At 30.4% G+C, this 19,767-nt stretch overlaps 3 protein-coding genes and 1 long non-coding RNA gene across 7 annotated transcripts; 2 read left to right on the top strand and 2 right to left on the bottom strand.

Moving 5' to 3' along the window:
• The first annotated feature begins 5,090 nt into the window (after window positions 1-5,090).
• LOC106318900 lies at window positions 5,091-7,115 on the top strand. 4 transcript variants are annotated; one of them, XR_001265381.1, is made up of 5 exons: window positions 5,091-5,268; window positions 5,510-5,576; window positions 5,892-5,957; window positions 6,022-6,129; window positions 6,713-7,115. It is a non-coding gene; the product is annotated as an uncharacterized LOC106318900 (long non-coding RNA). The 4 variants fall into 4 exon arrangements; XR_001265383.1 differs by lacking the exon at window positions 6,713-7,115 and adding an exon at window positions 6,228-6,257; XR_001265380.1 differs by having other exon boundaries at window positions 5,892-6,129.
• A 5,901-nt stretch (window positions 7,116-13,016) lies between these two features.
• LOC106318899 lies at window positions 13,017-13,869 on the top strand. Its single transcript, XM_013757060.1, has 3 exons — window positions 13,017-13,289; window positions 13,385-13,471; window positions 13,607-13,869. The coding sequence occupies exons 1-3, from the start codon at window positions 13,092-13,094 to the stop codon at window positions 13,706-13,708; spliced, it is 387 nt and encodes a 128-aa protein (XP_013612514.1). The 5' UTR covers window positions 13,017-13,091; the 3' UTR covers window positions 13,709-13,869.
• A 643-nt stretch (window positions 13,870-14,512) lies between these two features.
• On the bottom strand, window positions 14,513-15,278 carry LOC106318898 (flavone 3'-O-methyltransferase 1-like). The gene is made up of 3 exons (XM_013757059.1): window positions 15,259-15,278; window positions 15,086-15,150; window positions 14,513-14,981 (listed from the first exon to the last, which is right to left on the bottom strand). Exons 2-3 carry the CDS (start codon window positions 15,125-15,127, stop codon window positions 14,679-14,681), a joined length of 345 nt encoding a protein of 114 aa, XP_013612513.1. The 5' UTR covers window positions 15,128-15,150; window positions 15,259-15,278; the 3' UTR covers window positions 14,513-14,678.
• Window positions 15,279-18,173: 2,895 nt separating this feature from the next.
• LOC106314911 (flavone 3'-O-methyltransferase 1-like) lies at window positions 18,174-18,587 on the bottom strand. Its single transcript, XM_013752711.1, has one exon. The coding sequence runs from the start codon at window positions 18,585-18,587 to the stop codon at window positions 18,174-18,176; it is 414 nt and encodes a 137-aa protein (XP_013608165.1).
• Between the last annotated feature and the right edge of the window lie 1,180 nt (window positions 18,588-19,767).

Below are 19,767 nucleotides of genomic sequence, written 5' to 3'. Positions count from 1 at the left end.
TATTTCCGAGGACTTTTTTCGTCGGTATGTCGTCGGAATAGCCTTATTCCGACGACATACCGACGATTTTTTCCCTCAGTATGCCGCTGTTTTCTTGTAGTGATTTTCACCTCAAAACTACTCCTTCCGTTCTTTAATGATAGATTTTCTAGAAAAAAAATTTGTTTCTCAAAGATGTATTTTTTGTGTGTTTCTATGAAAAAATTGTAAACTTCAAGAAAATTAATTGAATTAATTGAATTACTATTGGTTAAAAGTTATTGAAAATTGAAAATTACAGAAAATGATACATTTATTATGATAGTTTAATGTGTTTTCTTAATATGTGTAAAAATACTAAAAAGTCTATCTTTGTGGAACGGAAGGAGGATTAAAATCAATGTTTTTAAAACCGGACCGACCCGATGGTTGGACCGGGTTCGACCATGAACCGGTTATATAGCCGGGTTGGTTTAGTAATTGGTTCGACCATGAACCGGCCACATAGCCGGATTTTATTTCAAAATTATTAAACCAATAAAAACCACTAAAACTATCAAAAATCTATAAATCATCCATATAAACAAAAAACTAATTTATATTTATAATATTTTATGTTCAAAATTGATTTATATTTTAACTATGCATCATGTTTACTAATATTAATTTTATATTTAAATACTAAAAAATATTAAACCATATTATTGAACCAGATTTGATCCGGTCGAACCATATTAAACCGTGACCCAAAATATTTCCGGTTCAGCTTCCGGTCCGGTTTTATAAACACTGATTAAAATAAATGAATTTCTCTTTGATTTTGTCACAAACTTACCAATTATGCATTCCAACACTTGCCACTGCAATTGAACACATATATGAATGAAACACACCCTAATGAATCCTAAAATTACTTAAAATGAACTAAAATAAAATGCTAATAACCATTAAACTCACGAGATATTAATAACACATGCTCTTTCTATCTTTCACTTTCACTTTGTGTTGGTTGTGGTTGTTTGTCTTATATATTCAGTTTTTGCATAAAGATTGCATCAAATTTGTAAAGCATTTTCTTGTGTAACTAAAGAAGAACAACTTCTGAAGAAAAAATGGAATATGTGCATATAAAAACTGAGCAGAATGTGTTCTATTATGCTCATGTTGGGATTTACAAGAGATGATCAAGGTACTTTCAATCACTTCTTAGACGAATTGAAGGATGAGTTTGGAGAGAAAAAGATGAATAAAAGTGTTTATGGGTTGTTCTGGGTGAGAGATTACCCGAGAGAGAGAGAGAGAGAGAGAGAGAGAGAGATGTGGACATGTGAATGATAAAACATGTGTACATGTGGATACATATATTTGTGGATAGTGAAACTTGTGTACATGCGGATAATGAAATATATTTATATCTGTATGCTATTGACTGTATATATGTTGAAATATATTAATTGTAATAATTTGTAAATACCTAATGATAAAGTGTGCATAACCATTATACATGTGGATAATGTTAAAATTATATTCGCAAAATGATGTACAAATAGTATGACTATATCTGCTTATACACACTTGCAATAACATTTACAAACTTACTAAACCGCTATTACAGTACATACTAAGTATATAAATTTTCTTTTTCTAAAGAGACATATTGCAATTTAATGATAAACAAACTTTTAATATTTTTGTAAGAAATATTTTTATTAAAAGTGAGACTTGTGTTTTTTTTTTCTTTTTATCACAATAAGGGTACAAAGAAAAATCTTAGTACAAATCCGCAAAGGACGAGTTGCGAGTATCTATCCAGTGTGGCACCGACGTGTTAACATATGAGAAAACATGATTCCTTGTTCGAGCTTGTCTTGCAAGGAAGTCCGCTTGATTGTTACTGGATCTTGGTTGATAAACCACTTTTCCGTCTTGGTAGGACGCCCAAAGAGTTTTAAACTAGTTAGTTCAGTTGCAAAGGCTGGCCAATCATCAGGTGTGGAGATCATTTTGACTAATTCTTGGGAATCAGTAACAAAATAATCACAGAACCGTTGATGGCGAGATAAACATTTCAATGTCCATACTAAGCTCTTTAGTTCAGTATGTAACGGCGAAATTTTCTTGTAGCAACCTTGGAGGCCTAGTAGGTCTATTGATCCATCTTAAAGCTGTAAAATCCATCCTACTCCACTCGTAGTTCCATCATTCTTCCATGATCCATCCACACGACAGGTAAAAATAGGTAAGTCTGGTGGGTTCCTTGGTATAATTTCTGTGACACCTTCACTTGGGTCGATCTCCTTGTTGGCTAGGAACCAAGCATTACATTCTCATAGTGCTAGATCTGTTGTATCCACTGGTTAGAAGTCGCGACCATTATAAATTTTTTCATTCTGTGCTTTCCATATATACCAAATTAGTCAAGGGAAGACTCTGGTTGATTCTTCCATATTTCCACCGATATTAGCCTTTGAAAGAAGGTAGTTTATATTGGTGTAGAGATTTTGTAATTGTTGAAAGGGCCTAGCATTGCATAGCTGGAGGGCATGTAAAAACCATATGATTAATTGTTTCCTCCGCATGACCACATTTTGGGCAGCTAGGATCGTTTCCAATATGTCTCTTGAAGAGCCTTTCGTTAACTGATACTGCCTCTGATAAAATTTGCCATAGAAAATGGCTAAAATTTTTCCGCAAATGAGACTTGTGTACATGTAGATAGTGAAATATGTGTACACATCTATGTTATTGATTGTATATATGTTGAAATATATTAAGGTGTAATATTTTTGTAAATGTCTAATGATAAAATGTGTATATGGACAGTTGTGAATCATTTGTACAGATGAATAACTTTGAAACAATACTTTGCAAACTGATATTCATATAATATATATATATATATATATATATATATATATATATATATATATATATACTGTATATACCTGCTTATACACACCTACAATTTTACTAAAATGTTAAATACAATTGATACTAAATAAGAAAATTGTCATTTTTCGTGATGCTGTTCAAGACAAATTAATCACTAAGAACGCATCATCACAAAAGAGAAACCAACAAATCTATTAACAAAACCTCTACCATCAACTATATTTTTTTATCTCCTTTTCTAAGTTAATGATTCAAGATTTTTGACCATCAACTTAAGGGGAGTTATAAAAATAATGGCTAAATATAGGATATGGCTATTTACATATTCGTTGTTATCTAAATATACGTATTCCTATTAGGATTAGGATACAAACTTGTAAATAAACAAGTATTTGTGTATCAATACAAACAACACATTTCTATTCTGTTTCAAGTATTGAATTACATTTACACAATTAAAGAAGAACTGAGTAGAAGAACTCATATGTTTAAGAGATTCATTTACAAACTTCAAGGTTTTCAGGGTCTTGCAATTTTGGAAAGAAATAAAACAAGATAAGATCTCCATAATAACACTTACAGTCCATTATAAAACCATATCTTATCATAGACGACAACCGAAAACCCCTGTACGGAACTACGTTAGGCGCTAGTCGGGCGGTAACCCCGGGCCTAGCGAGTTACTGAAAAATCGGGGAGTACTCGGGGATTACGCGGAGCCTAGTTTTAAATACAATGTAATATATTTATAATATATTTAGCTAATTTTAAACATGATGATACAAGTTCTTAGACATAATTATATAATTTTTTATATATAATTTTAAACAGTCTTTTTTTATTCCTAAATGGTGGGTTTGGTACAGAAAAAATCCCTAAATGTTGTATGTATGTGTTTGTTTTGGGTTTAATAGCTAATTATAATTATTTAGTAATGAATTATTACAGAAAATCTGTCAATAATGAGTAGAAAATAATCAACCGTGTTTTAACTTATATAGATGAAAAAAAAAACTCAGGCGGTCAACGCGGTATTAGGCGGGAATTAGGCGGTCACTGCGAAAATTAGACGGTTTTACGCGAATCAACGTCTGGCTACACCGATTTGGGTATAATCGCCGCGGTCAACCCCGAACAGCGCTTAAGCGGTTAGACCGCTACGTTTTTGAACAGAGCCGAAAACACAGTCTAGACCAGTAGGGTCAATCTGACGAGTTTAAACCATAAGTGATTGGCTAAAATCCAAAAACCCTGGGGGTGTATCCAAGCTTGGTCCAGATTCCTGAAACTTGTAAAACACATATGGGCCGAAAGCTTTAAAAACAAATTGGGCCGAAATGATTTTACGAAAATACGGAAGAAGATTGTAGTTACATTTGTTTTGCGGGTTGAACTAATGAAAACTTTGTCAAAAACAAGGGCCGGTATTTTATTTATTTTTAAGAGTTGGTACTTGACGTGTTTTTTTTTTCTTTTTTAAGAGTTTGAATTTGAAAAAATATAATACGAGAACATAAAAAAAAGTTTATTTTTATTTATTTATTTAACAACGGAGCTCTCAAGTTAAAAGTTAGAGCAGTTAATATCTATACTACCGTTAATAAATTTATATATGATTAACTATATAATCAAAAACGAATTTTTATTTATAATATTAATATTTTTCGCAAAAAGATAATTTTTACATTGTGTTGTTATCTTAAAACATATTTTTCAGTTATAAATATAATTAAAAACGAACTTTTATTAATAATATTATTATTTTTTAAATAAGATAATTTTTATATATTGTGTTGTTATCTTAATTTTTTTTTTTCAATCATAAAAGTTAGAAAATAACAAATATACAATTTATAATTAAATATTAATCAACTAAATTTGTATAAATATATTTACTAAAATATTTTTAATATGTGAATGTTTTCTTTTAAATTTCCAGCACAATAATAAACATATATATTTTATTTAAATTTACGTCATATATATATCTAATCTCTACTTATATAAAGTTGTGTTTTACCTCATTCATTGTGACGATTCCAGCTACAAAAATCGTTGAATATGCTGCTAACACGTGTCTCATCCAAAAAAACGCACCGTTTCATTTATTTGTGAATCGTTTGGTGTTGGGTTTGTTATTGTTACGGGCTTCATGTTTAGATGAAATGAGAGACCATCTTCAAGCCCAATAAGGGTCAAACCTAATCCTCCTTTACGCGTCTCATTGAACTTCAGGGTTCATCCTCTCTCTATCGCGACGTCTGATCTTCATTTCATCACCTAAGCGGTTCCTGTTACAGGTTTTTTTTATTGAATCCCTTATTAATTCAATCAACCATGATGTATCATTGAAAGCGAGATTTTCTTCAGCTAGGCGGTGTATCGGAGAATAAAAAGGTAACCATTCCTCATCTCGAAACCACCTTATCAATCTGTTCAAACAACGTAATAAATTTATTTTTTGAGAGAGGATTAACTCCAAAGTTTTTCATGTGGGTTGATATGCTCTTGATGAACTTTTTAATCAATTTTTTTTGTTTCACCTATCAGAATTATGCTTTTGGTATTTATGTTTTTCCTCTTTGCGAAATGGTTTGAATCCTGTTGTTTATTAAATTTTTTTTGTAATCGTTTTCAGGCAACACCCATTCCAGCCACTATCAATGTTCATTGTCTTCCCATTTACATGTGACTCTTGAAGACAGGTTCTATATACCTTTCACGTCTTAACATATTCGATTTCAAAATCTGCACTGAAATTGCCTGTTTGCTTAGAAATCAGTGAGGACATAGTCTTACGATTGCTTCCCTAGATTCACACAAGTTGCGATTATGAAAAAGAAAACAAATTTCTTTTCTGGGTTTCAAGGATCAGAAGCACTCAGTTTTTTTTTTTTGTTTTTCTTTGTTTTAGTGTCTGAAGCCATTTTCGATGTTTTTTTTATCAAGCCAATTCGTGTTTGGTAGTTTGTCATTGAATCATACACACCATAACCTTAAGTCTTTATCAACTTATGTAGGATTCGAAATTGGATATTGCCATTGCTCCTTATGAGACATACGAAGATGAGATTTTTGCTTTCATGGTAAGAATTCCCATAAATTTTCCATTTGCAGTGTTCTACTTATGCTTATACTTATGCTCTCTAGAAAGAGAGAAACATTTTTTATAGTAATAGATTGCTGGTTTCATTCATTGGTATTTCGAGATGATAAAGCCACAAAGCCAGAGCTGATCTAACACTCTTTGGTGACAAGGTACATTCCTCTCTTTTTCAGCTTGGATCCATCGATGTTCCAAATGCTTACATTTTCCATTTTCTCTGAGATCGTCTTCCATTTTCACTTTTCGATAGCTATTGCCTATTGGAAGATAATCTCCCGCCTGAGTCCCAGGGGCGGAGGCAGCTTAGTGTGTGGGGGGGTCAGCTGACCCCACTTCTTTTTTGTAAAAAAAAAAATTTTAGATAAAATTTGTATAATTTTTTTATTGACCCCATTAAAAAAATAAATTTGACCCCAGAAAAATAATTACAAAACATTAAAGACAAAATTTAATTACAACTAATATATTTTTATTTTTAAAACTTTGGATTTATATTAGTTTTAATCTTATTTTTCTATAATTACAAAGCTTTAGTAAATCACTAAACATATTTTGTAATTTTAAACATTGTTAATGTAAGTTTAATATAGAAACATTAAAAATAAATAAACTTAAAAAAAAGTTTTAAGCTATGAGTGAGTGTCGAGTACATTTCTAGTTTTTTTTGGAGTAATACATTTGGAATTTTTTTGGTCATTTATACATTATGCTTTTGATTTTTTTTTTTGACCCCAGTACAAAAAATTTCTGGCTCCGCCACTGCGCCTGACAGTGTATACAAATCAAAAGACCGGATCGTTCGAGAGCAGAAGCGAGGTGACGAAATTGGAGTTACGAAAAATTGAAGATAAGTAGCTGTGTACATGCCATCCATCTTACTCCATCGTTGATTTAGAAATAGCTTCTTGAATGAAAGAAGAGAAGAAGTCGTTGTTGGTCTTCGACGTAGAAAATGAGAAGAGAGATTGGGCCTAAGGTGAATGTTAATATAGGCCCACCTCTAATCCAGTAAATGTTGTTAAGGACTTTCGTATTTCCCAATGCTACAAGTACCTACACCCAACAATTAAAGAAAATAGCATTACACAAAAACTTTATGTTGTTAGGAATACGTGACGCAGTTTTGCTTTGGTCTTTTGTGATTTGTATATTTGTTCTGAAAAAAACCTGTTTTGATAGTGAAAGTTACAGGAGACAGATCCCGCTGAAAGGTAGCTTGGTTACCAATTTTCATCTGTTTTTATCACTTTATCTCAATATCAACAAAGTTCATATTTTCAGCACCTATACGGGATTGAAAATCCTAACAGCCTCTTTTATATTTTAATAAACTCCATAGATCTCAATATTACTGTATATGTAGATTTGGTCGTGATATATGTTTTGGTTTACTTTTTACCTGCATGACCTAATTTAGATATATTCATGCAGAGATGTTCATGCGAACCATGAGGACATGCATCGTCAGGGGAGGATCTAGGTAGCTTAGGAAGGTGGCAGCTGCCCCCACAAAAGGTTACAAATAAATGTTTATGCATTAGAAAATGCGAGTTACTAAGCTAAATCCTTCTCTTTGCCCCCACTAGGCTTGGGTTCAAAACCTCCCTTTCCCATTAATATGTGAATTTACCTTCTTATTCATTTTTTTATTTTTTTTCATGTGTTACATTTTCTTTTCTCCTCACACGTTCTTTTCCTTGTTTTTTTTGTCAGCAAATCTCCTCGTTCAGTTAAATTTTATTTTTCACAAATAGTTCCAGTTTTTTTCATTTTATTTTGTTAGTGGGTTCATTATTTTTATTCTTTCAGTTTAAAAATAATATTTTAGCTGTATTATTTAGTTTATTTTTCTTCTAAATGTTATCTATGCTAAAGATATAAAACACATTTATGTAAATTATCAAATAATTATTTTTTTTTCCACTAAAAATATTTTCTAGATCTGCCGCTGTGAATAGTATATCTCCAGATAGTACAAGCTGTAAACCTTTCTGGAACTCGGTCACCAAAATTGTGTGTTCGTGTTTTATGATTTAGTCACTACACCAATATCGCTCTTTTTAAAAAAAAAATACACATACACTAATTTCGCTCTTTCATATATATAAACGTAAGAGAAAAATACTATTTGATGGAGTAAGCTTCTTAAGTTAATTATTTTAGTATACCAAGTGTTCTTTTAATATTATTTTAGTATACCAAGTGCTCTTTTAATTCTTCTGATTTCTTTTTCCGAAAGAGCATCTGTTTTTTTTTTTTTATGTTTCGTAGTTCCTTACAAAAAAAAAAAAAAAGACAAAATGAATAATCCCTTGGCTTCCTGTAAACCAAAATTTCCACTATGAAAAAAAAAAAGATTAAATGATTATTATAATGATTAGAATATACATTATTTCTACTCAATTCTCCTGTAGTGAGTAAATGTCAGCAGTATTTTCTATTGACCATATGAACACATCACTACGGGAATAAAATAATTAAAACGTGCATTGTGAACCCAAATGTGTAACAGTAAATCTATTACAAACTATATCAATATAAATTCAAAATTCAAATCTTAATTATTATAAAAGTTATTCAACAGTAATGAAATTACGGTGAAGTTCAACAGAAAATATTTTTTTTTTTAAACTTCAAAATAATGATCCACGAAAAATATAAAACAAAATTATTTAAAAACAAAAGTTAAAAGAAAATATAATGAAATAACTTCCACTTACCATAATTAAGAACATATAATAAAAATAAATGTTACTTAATATATAATAAGTTAATTATATATATATATATATATAATAAAATGTAAGAATTATACTATGCTAATTGCCAAGTACCATTATTTTTAAAATTATAATCATGAGTTACTTAGATTACGTGATTTATTTTATTTTCAAATATTTAGGACTTAAACAAACATGTATAGTTTTTACATCTTATAAAGGTTTGCATCCTGTTTCCAGACAATCAAAGTAAAAAGGGTTTCCGAGTCGAAGTCTTTTTTATTCTTGATATCTATTTATTTATATTTTGTAATGTAATAAATTTGGTTATACTACTATAACTATAATAAATTTTAAATTCGACCTATATGTATTGTATAATAATATTTTAAACATTTTATTATACAAAAGTCATTAATTTTAAATACATTATATTTATAAAATAATAAATATTTATATTTAGTCAAAAATATGTATATTTAATACAAGATCTAGCTAATTGTTAATAGAAACACAATCAATCTATCTATAACAATAAAATAAAATTTGGTCTCTTCTTAGAGAGTCAATTCAACATTGCATATCCCTCATGTTAATACATAAGCATTTTAAACAATAATCATCTAACATTATTTTGTTTTACATCGGATCTAATGATTTTTCGTTTTATTGATTTAATAGATAAAATGAAATGAAGTGTGGAACCATTTGTAATTTGTTCTAGCTTCCACTTTGATTAATTGATGTTCTATTGGATTTGTTCGGTTTGGTATTGAAACTTTATTCAAACCGGATTTAGCTGTAAAATAAGATAACATTCAAATTCTATCTGTATATAAAAATGAGTTAATATTGTATTTGTATATTAAGTTTGTTAAATCTATGCATATAAATTAAAATAAAAGAATATTCTTTTATTAAATCCTGTTTAATTTATGTTAATGTGTCAATACGTAGATTCTATGTCATTTTATTGAAATCTTATAAGAGATTATATTCTCATTTATTTGGTTGTAAATATTTTCCTAGCCTACATAAATAAAATTAAAAAAAATGAAAATGATTAAAAATAAAAATTTCTTTACAACAATCTTTGACTAATAAAAAATATACTTATATGTGCATAATAAATACATAGTTTACGCTATAAATAAGATTAAAATCTCTGAAAATATTATGTAAAATTTAGTACTTCGGTAATGGAAATAAAAATATTATGTATTTAGGTTTTTCAAAAAAGTATGTTATTTTTTTAGAAAAATAATCCTTCTCTCTGTTTATAGAAAATAAATATATTTAATTTAGTTCGAATCTCTTCAAAGAAACTATTTTTTACCAATGTGTCCTCCAAATCTTAACAACAAAAACATCTTGGCAGCTGATCTCGAATGGAACATAGAAACCATTATGAATCTCTTCTCCCAAAATCTGAAATCATAGGCTTAAGAGTTAAGACCAATCAAGAAATGGTCCAAAGTTGCTCATATTTGTTCCTAACAAACAATAGAGCTTATTTTACCAAAATCGAATATCATCCAAAAATGAACTTAAGAAATGAGACTGTGAACACCATGAACAACATTCCCAACCCAGGAACACCATATTCCAACCCAACTGGATGGCTAATGTTTGGATTGCCAATTTCTCACCAAAGTTGAAATTTTTTTTCGGAAAATCATGCAAAGGTCTTACGGCTGGCGAAAACCTCAAAAAGATTCATATATATTAGTTGTTAGATACAAAGTACTCAACTGCAAATGACATAAAAACTCACATGGTAATGCCATAGAAGAAAAAATTCAAAACAAATTACTTACAAACAAACTAACCAACAACTTGAATTAATAAATCTTCCAAAAAAAACCTCAAATAATAAAATAGTATATCTCAATAACAACCAAACGTTCATTATGTCTCTATACTGAAAAAGAAGGGTTATGGAACGAACTAATATGATCCTTATAATGCCACAAAGAAAGTGCCATCTCAATAATCTGGAAAATCGAAGCCGTGATTGTTATTACTATACACAAATTGAGAAGTTCTTGAGTTGATTTTGCGGTGAGTAACAAGTGTCTACACTCATGGACCACTATTCAGTTTTCACACTTTCCAGTTTCAATGTTTTAGATTTGCTTGACAACCTTCTTCGCATTCAATATAACATTCTACTTTTAATAAGAAACTCAACTTCAAATAATCACCACTTCCACTCCAATAGAATGTTGAAAGACTATGATTTCAACATATAGAGTAATTACTCTTATAACATACACAAATTTTTTTTACCCACAACCCAATCCTTCTGAATCTAAAATATTACAAACCACAGATAACAAACCGAATATGAGATTAATTTTTTGTAAAATGAAACAACATGAAGACCATTTGACGCTCTCACAGCATATAATGTATAATGCCACATCGCTTTAATATAGAAACAAATATTGTTCTTTTTGTTTGCCAAACAACTATTGTAAACAAGCAAAACATATCTTACCATATATAATTCTTCCTCACCTAAAATTTTCTAAAAGACAAAAATTATTATCATACAAATCTTTTACAAATGCAAACCTAAAACACAAACCATAAAATCGTACAAAATAATAATCTAAATCACAAGTAAAGTATATCCCGCCCCTAGTGTATATATAATTTGATGTTTGATTTAATGTTTTTGAAAACATAAATAATAAGTTATCATGCTGATTTTTGAATTAATAAAATATAAACTAATATATATTTGTAAAACGATTAAGCCCGCATGTGCGGATAAAACATCTAGTTATTTATTATATATATAGAGAACAATGTATAAGAGCCTTTTGCCACTTAATGAAAAATGTATTTTTTTGAAAATGTCCATTCAATGCTGGTAAAGATGAATAATGGTACCTTGAAAGTGGTAAACATGAAATTCCCCCTTCATAAAATTCAAAATGACAAAAAATGTTTCATGAAAAGAAATGATTACTATACATTTTCTACAGGTATATTAATTTATATATATTTAAACAAAAAGTTTCGAAATTATTTTTTGCAATTTTTTTTTCAAAATTTTAAATGTTTGGAAAGCCTTCCTGATTGTGCATGATATTTTCTTGAACTCGAGTTATATGCATATTTAGAAAACATTACCGAATAAGTATAGTAGTTCTTATTGATTAAGAAATATTGATAAATATGTATAATATCTTCGTAAAATTAAGAAAACTTTCATAAATATGTATTTAAAAATATATTTTTAAATATATTTAGGAAATCTTCATGAATATATATTTATGAATCACTTAGTGAATTTGAACTATATATATATATTTAGTAAAACATTCTTAAATATGTAAAACATTTTCCTAAATTTTTAAAAAGACCTTTCTGAATTTGATATCTAAATTTTATAATGATATTATACGTGTGTAAAGATACATGTAAGTCAAATTCAAGAAGAAGTCATACACATTTAAGAAGACCTTCTTAAATATACATATAAATTATATGTATATTTAGTAAGATATTCTTCAATATGTGTACCACTTCCTAAATTCATAGAAATACTTAATTTGATATCCAAATTTTATAAAGATTTTATACATATTTAAATATGCATAAAAGTCAAATTTGAAAAAATGTCATACAAACTTAGGAAAAAAATTCTAAATATACGTACAAGTTACATTCAAAAAGTACACATACATGATTATGAAGGCATCTTAAATTTGAGAATTGTATTTTACAAATACGGAAATATATGATACATATTTTTGAAGGTATTCTAAACATTTAAAAAACGGTTCCTAATTTTTGTGGAAATTTTCTTTTTGAAAAAGAATTTGAGAAACAAATTTCGAAAACGTATTTTTCTGAAAAAAATTAATTTTAAATTTTATTAATCTTTTAATTATTAATATTTATTTATTTTTTATATTTAATAAATAATTGGGTAAAATTATAATGAGTGTGTATAATTACCATTTACCCTTTTAATGGAATTTAATTTGGTCATTTTGATCTTTTTAAGGTTATTTAAGGAACAAAAACTTAAAAAGACTTTTTAAGAGATTTGGCTAAATTATTTAGTTTGAAGGTATTTTTACAAACGGTTGATAAAAAAAAAAAGGTATTTTTACAAACTTTCTTTATTATATTTTTCTCTCAATATCCGCCGAGTATGTTATCGACCGAATGGACCAAAGCCTGTTTGAAAAAGTTCCGGATAACTAAATGGGTTCCTTATGGGCTAATGTTACTAAGGCAAAAAGCTTTGCTAATTGCAATTGATCCTTCTGATTTCAATTTTCTCAGTAGTTAGAAACAAAACAAGTCAAACAATTGTTCTGGAAGTACGACGTTTGCACTCTTTTCCTTTCGATCTCAGCGAGTTGGGAGAGAACATGGAGACGAAGAAAGAAGAAGTGACTCCTCTCAAAGGATGTCTGAAAACCAGACAAGACATGAAGAGAATCGAGGAAACAGAGGACTGCTTCATCCTCGATTTCAATCCTTTTGATTCTTTTGACGTTAAGAATCTTTCTTTTGCCGGTGATCATGAGGGTGACAAAGATCTGGCTATCATCCATGAGTCAGGCCAGGTTTGAGTTTTGAAACTTAGGGTTTAATTATAGGGTTTCTATACTTTGTAGATTTTTTTTTTTTTTGGAAAATTTGATAGAATCTCTTTGAACAGGTAGCTTGTAGAGATTTCCCACATCCAAGACACCTTTGCTTGAATTTTCCCTTTGGATCAACTCCTAATGCAACCCATTGTCATCTGGTATATACTTTAGTCTCATTTTAAGTAAAGGGTTTCAAGTAAAAAGAAGTATATGGAATGGATTATATTGGTTCAAGACTCCTATGAAACTGCCTTTTATATTAACAACAGAGGTCAACATGAATATATATGCAGTGTTACTGTTGCATCTGCGATAAGCCTGCTCCTTGTGCACAGTGGATGTCTTCGCATTGCAGTGCTTCAGCAGACTCTGTGGAGTGGAGAACTAGGGATTGATAGATGCGTAACTATTTACATCTTTTGTTATTAGATTATCTTTTGTTCACAGTCTCCTTTGCATTTAGACCTTTGAATTGATTAGTAGATCAACAACATAGCTTTTGAAGACTTATGTAATCACAATGCCTAATTACTTAATATGAGATTTGTTATGTGTGTGCGTGTGCTCTTGTTGGAAATGCATTTGCTTAGCTAAATTATTGTTTGCTGAGGGGTTCCAGTACGTACCTCGATAAAACGGGGCATATTTACAGTGTCATGAGTCGATTTCAACGTTCAGAAAGCATAAAACACATTATTGATCCCAAGCCGGGACGGCCTGCAAGTCATGTTGTTTGAATAATTAACTTGGGGAAAGAATGATATCTATATATTAACCACATGAGTTTTATAGACTGAAACGAATGTAATGTTTAATCATGTCATGCCCAAATCTGGACCTAGTCCCAAGTCCCAACTTGCAAGCTTCAATATACCTTAGGCTTTTTGCCACATCAGTCTCAAATCACATATATAGAGGATTGTTTTATATTATTATTATTATTATTATTATTTTTTTGTAATCCAGGGTTCCCCGCTTATCGGGTCATTCCCTGGGCCCGGTCAGGCAGCGGGCCAGCTTCACCCGGGAGGTTTTTCCCTGAGCCCGAAGGCCCAGTACCCACTTTGTGACAGGGATGAGCAGTTCGCCTCCGGCTGGCGTCGAACCCGGAAGCATGACAATTGGCCCCCAAGGCTCTAACCAGTAGAGGTGACTCATCCCGTCTTGTTTTATATTATTCTTATAAATAAAAACACAAGTACAATTTATTGATAAACAGCTCGCACGGCAACCATGATTAAGCATCATAGTTTAAGACTTTAAATCGAAAAAGATCACATAAGTACAACAATTAAGCTGGTGAAGTAGACGTAAAAGAGAGAGCATGCATGTTTATTTATAAAGCACCACTAAGAAAGCTTTTTCTCAGATCTTCTTGAGCAGCTCAATAACGTAAACACCAAAAACGTTGCAAACAACTTTGATGCCTTCGAAGCCTGATCCTTTGGCTAATGCCTCATACTCTTTCTCGGTCCGTTCTTTGCCTCCAGGATTGAGAGCCAACATAATGCAATCGACATTGACTACTTGTTTGGTCGACAGGCTCGAGTCTAGTGTCTCTGGAAGTATACACTCTGCCAAGATCACTTTTCCATACTCTGGAAGCGCCTCGTAACAGTTCTTTAAGAATTTTAAACAGTGTTCGTCACTCCAGTCATGGCATATCCACTGTTACAACAATGAGAAGAATCCAAAGAGAGTTATTTGATCATCATTTCATATAATGCCAAGAGTTTTCAGTATATGTAGTTAGTATTATTTCGGATCCGAACCTTCATGAAAATAGCATCACCTTTGGGAACACTTACAAACATATCTCCTCCAACATGCTCAACACCTACAAAATTTGTTTAGAATCCAATCTTCATCAAATTTAAACACAAAAACCAGGATTTTGCAACATGCCGAGAATATGTTAATATTAAAAAAAAGAAGTTAATATTACCGGGATGAGAAGGAGCATCTTCGATGAGGTCTAATTACGGTTCAGTAATGAAACTGGCCGATTACTCTCATCCTATACATACAGGAAATATCACGCACCAAGATGCGTAGAATGTAGAACCTACACTGAGGTTTACATCAGGGGGAGTAGTGCGTGTTGTACTCTTTTTCTTCATCATGGTTTTGTCCCACTGGGTTTTCCTGATAAGGTTTTAATGAGGCAACATGAAACGTACTACAGAACATGTATGGTTATGGCATCTAAGGGGGAGTGTTATAAATCATGGAGTGGATTGCCATTAACCAAGACAAGAGGAGAAAACCCGTCGGCCACATCAAGCCCAACCGTGGCCGTAAGGAGGAGAGAGAGTCGGCCAAAGCCTTAGCCGACTTAGGATATAGATAGTTTTCTTTTCCTATGTTTTAGTAGTTTTCCTATTTTCTTTTGGATAAGGATATGTACACTTTCCTTTTATCTTTATCTTGTAATCTTTATATAAATGAACTCCTTTGATCATTAATAAGAACACAGAATAATAAAAACACAGAAGAATTCAGTCTCTAAACTCTTTATTTACAACATAACCTTCTATTTTGCATTAATTACATTTTAATTTTACTGAGTTGTCAACATTTTCTTTTTAATCACTATATTTGATTAAGTGGCAGTCTTACAACTAATTTGGACAAACTTAGACCAACTTTTTATTCTCTAGAAAAATTTATTAATCAGACATATAATAAATTCACAACTATCTTTATGCCTATCAGTTAATTAACTACACATATAAATATAACCTTAGACGAACAATTTTTTTTGACAACATTAAAAAGTATTCTTACACAACTTATTCTTACACAACTTATATGACCCACTGCCATATCCCTTATACAAATTAAACATAATAATAATTGTCTGCATTGTTTTGTTAAGATAGTTATACGTTGTTATGCTCAAAACATATTTGTTTCAACTGTTTTATTATTCTGTACTGTCATTTACAGAATAATATTTCGTTGGTTTTGAATTGTATGTTGGGGCATGTCCAAAACATCTATGTAGGATGATGGTGCAACGCCACATGTAGTTGGTTAATCCATTTTAGTTGGAGTATTCAACTATATTTTATACCGGACCAGATCAAAACAATGATCCGTCGACTGATTAGAAGTCAATTAATTTTTTTTATTAGCTTAGAGAGAAAATGTACACCAAATACTAAATCAATACACGTTATATACAAATTGACTTCAAATCTGTATTTGGCAATATACAACTCATTTGTGTTAAATAAAAAATATCTTTCTTACTATTTTTTGTTTCAAAGTATATATGATTCAAAAGATATATCGTCATAAATATATCCTAACAAATAGGAAAAATCAATATATTTATGGAAAATATGAAAGTATATATTCCAAAAAAATTATTCTTTGAAGAAATTATATCAAACATTATATATTATGCTCGGTTATTACTTTGAAAGATGGGATCTATTTTTAAAAATTATTTTAGGTTTAATTATAAAATAAAAAAACTTTGATTATATTAAGTACAAGTCAGTACAACAAACACTTTCGCAAACTATGTATGATCTAGTCTTTGAACTAAGAGTGGTCAATCCAGTAAAACCGAATCGAAATAGGAAAAGTGATTTGGATTTGATAATGCTGTATAAATCGAACATATGTTATTTTTAAAAACCGTGGTAAATGAATATGATTCAGTATATAAATGAATATGATTCAGTATATAAATTAATCTAACCAATAAAAAGATTAAAATATAGTAATATAGTTATACATAGTTCATTTTATTGGTATGATTTTAATATTTAAAACGTTAATTTGAATAATTTTTTATTTTAACTAAAGACTTTCATTGACATACATTTTTGCTAAATTTTAGTTATTTATATTATTAATCTTTTTTGTTTTCATCTCATGAAATTATAATATTATAATTTATTTGCTAGTTATTTTGAATATTTAAATAAAATAGAAAACATCATATTTAAAAATTAGAGTACTGTTTAATAAATTCAAATTTTATATAATCATACAAAATTAAATTGAAAAAATATTATAAAATATAAATATAGTTTAAGTTTTTGGTATAAAAAAGACTGACTGTATATAGCCCGAACCAAACCAAAATATATATGGTTTTAATATGGTATCTAATTCTTATAAACCGAAATACGACAAAACTGAACTGAAACCAGATCGAAATCTGTATTGAACAACCTTACCTGACATATATAATTTTTACACTCGTCTCAATATACGCAAAGCGTGGATATCAACCCGGTAAATTAGTATTAAACTAAATAATCGGTTATTAGTTTTCCCCCGGTAAAAAAAGCAGCATTAGTTTTCTCAATATAATTCTTAAACTTAAATAGTATTAATTTCGGATTTGTAACTCTTTGAACAGAGTTAGATAAATCATTTACAACGGAGGGAATAACCATTGTGTTTTCTTTATACAACGTAAGCTGATCTTGATTGTGGCCACACGTAATATTAGATCGATAAATGGACGCTCTAAAAGCAAGTGATGGTATGGCCATCTTATTGATGACCAATCCAACATAGTACCCCGTACTTTGAATTTATGCCTTTTTATCTATTTTTATTTATATATTATTTTTCCTATAATTTATTGTAAAATTATTTTGTTCTCCAGTCTGTTTAATCGTTGTAACAAATGATATGACCGGTATAATTTTGGTGCAGTGACAAATTAAGGTCTTTGCACTGTGTGGATCTCACTTATGTATATTATTATTAAGTACATCAACCAAGATGCATAACTTATAAAAATTATATATATTATGTCGTATTATATGTTTAGCATAATAAGATATATCAACAGAACTGATATGATAATTTTCGGTGTGGCTTCGTAAATACTTACCAGCTTCCCATGAAGACCTTGTCATGATTCAGGAGACAAAGAGCAGCTATCGAGACACCATCTTCGTTCTTGGTGAAATATTTGCAAACTGGACCAAGCCCGTAAAGCCCGTCGGCGCCGTCGGGAAGTGTACGGACGGAGCAAGTGAGGACGGAGTAAGCCGTAAGAAGACGGAGGATACGGTCAAGCATGACCGGAGCTTCGGGGTTTTTGGTCGGAAGATGAGAAGAGATCTCAGATGCAGACATGGGAGAACAGTTCCTGGCCATGATCTCTAGAAGATCGAGCTCTATAGCTGATTTTAAAGCCATAGGGAGAACAGAGGCACTGGCTAACTGTATGGCAAAGAGAGCAGTTTCGTCGTCGGTGACTTGCACTGGAGTTGACTGTGTCTGTGCCGTTGAGCCCATTTTCGTGAAATTTCTGAGATTTTAGAATGCTTTGTTTTTGGGTTTCGATGTGTGATATGTTAGAACTTAGAAGTGGTCTATTATATAGGAAATATGCATGGGTTTAGGTTTCGCAACATGTCGTGCTGTAACGTATGTCCAGTCCACCGCTAGATGTCTAATCTCTCGTATATTTTATATCTGTAACGTATTATTGATTTTATACTTTAAGTTTGTACGGATTTATTTTTAGGCCAGTTGCTTATCAAACAAACTCATATTATATAGAGTTAAACTAAATATTTATGTTAGATTTTATTCGTCTAATATCTGATTCGAGACTTGGATTGTCTATATATCATATCAATTCTCCTCTCAAACAAATGACCATTTACATTAACTTGCTGTGATAAACTATATGCTTTCATAGGCCAAACGATCTACTAGAATTAGGTATATATCTATCACCACTAGATATCAAACCATTTGTTTATTATGATATCTGTCCGCTTTAGATCTAAGAGCATCATTAATGGGGGTTCTTAGGACGAGACTCTTAGCGGAATATAAGAATCCGACTCTTAATTTTTAACTGAAAATGCTAAGAGTCGGCTCTTAAATAAGAGATTTAAGAGCCGACTCTTAACTTTTTCAGTTAAAAGTTAAGAGTCGGGTTCTTATATTCTGTTAAGAACCATGTACTAAGAACCTTGCGTTAATGATGGTCTAAGTCCTCATAATTTTATTTTTAGATCGTTTTATCAGGAAGATTACACTGAGTGATACTAGAGAATATATATATATATATATACACTTTATGGTCTAGTATCGATGCGAGATCTGGATTGTATATTTATTCTAACAATCCTCCTCGTAAACAAAGGATCACAAAATATTTTCCTCATACCAATTTTTTTGTGACATACCAAATTTCTTCTAAGCCAAACGCTTTTTTTTGCAACACTTTTTTATTTGGAAAATGGCCCAACGCTCTCCTAAAACTAAATATTCGTCATCAGATATTCAATTTCTCACATAATATGATATTTGTTCGTTTTTTTTTATGATATATGATATTTGTTCGTTTAAAGCCTAAAGTTTCACTGATTTGTTTGTGAATTGATTGCTTCTCAAAAACCTCATACTAAATGGAGCTAGACCAAACTTTTTAAGTGGAACAGTACATATCTGCATTTTAAAA

This window comes from Brassica oleracea, chromosome C9, assembly GCF_000695525.1.
Source record: "Brassica oleracea var. oleracea cultivar TO1000 chromosome C9, BOL, whole genome shotgun sequence".
NCBI classification, from domain to species: domain Eukaryota; kingdom Viridiplantae; phylum Streptophyta; class Magnoliopsida; order Brassicales; family Brassicaceae; genus Brassica; species Brassica oleracea.
The sequence above is the reverse complement of the archived record's forward strand: the minus strand, read 5'-3'. Positions and strand labels throughout refer to the sequence as shown.

What these genes read in the sequence shown, in the direction of transcription:
- LOC106318899 (XM_013757060.1), top strand. Translation starts at nt 13,092, where the DNA reads ATGGAGACGAAGAAAGAAGAAGTGACTCCTCTCAAAGGATGTCTGAAA. An exon ending in TCATCCATGAGTCAGGCCAG is followed by an intron (nt 13,290 to 13,384) that starts GTTTGAGTTTTG and finishes CTCTTTGAACAG; the next exon opens with GTAGCTTGTAGAGATTTCCC. An exon ending in ATGCAACCCATTGTCATCTG is followed by an intron (nt 13,472 to 13,606) that starts GTATATACTTTA and finishes ATATATATGCAG; the next exon opens with TGTTACTGTTGCATCTGCGA.
- LOC106318898 (XM_013757059.1), bottom strand. Translation starts at nt 15,127, where the DNA reads ATGTTTGTAAGTGTTCCCAAAGGTGATGCTATTTTCATGAAG. An exon ending in GTGATGCTATTTTCATGAAG is followed by an intron (nt 14,982 to 15,085) that starts GTTCGGATCCGA and finishes TTGTTGTAACAG; the next exon opens with TGGATATGCCATGACTGGAG.
- LOC106314911 (XM_013752711.1), bottom strand. Translation starts at nt 18,587, where the DNA reads ATGGGCTCAACGGCACAGACACAGTCAACTCCAGTGCAAGTCACCGAC.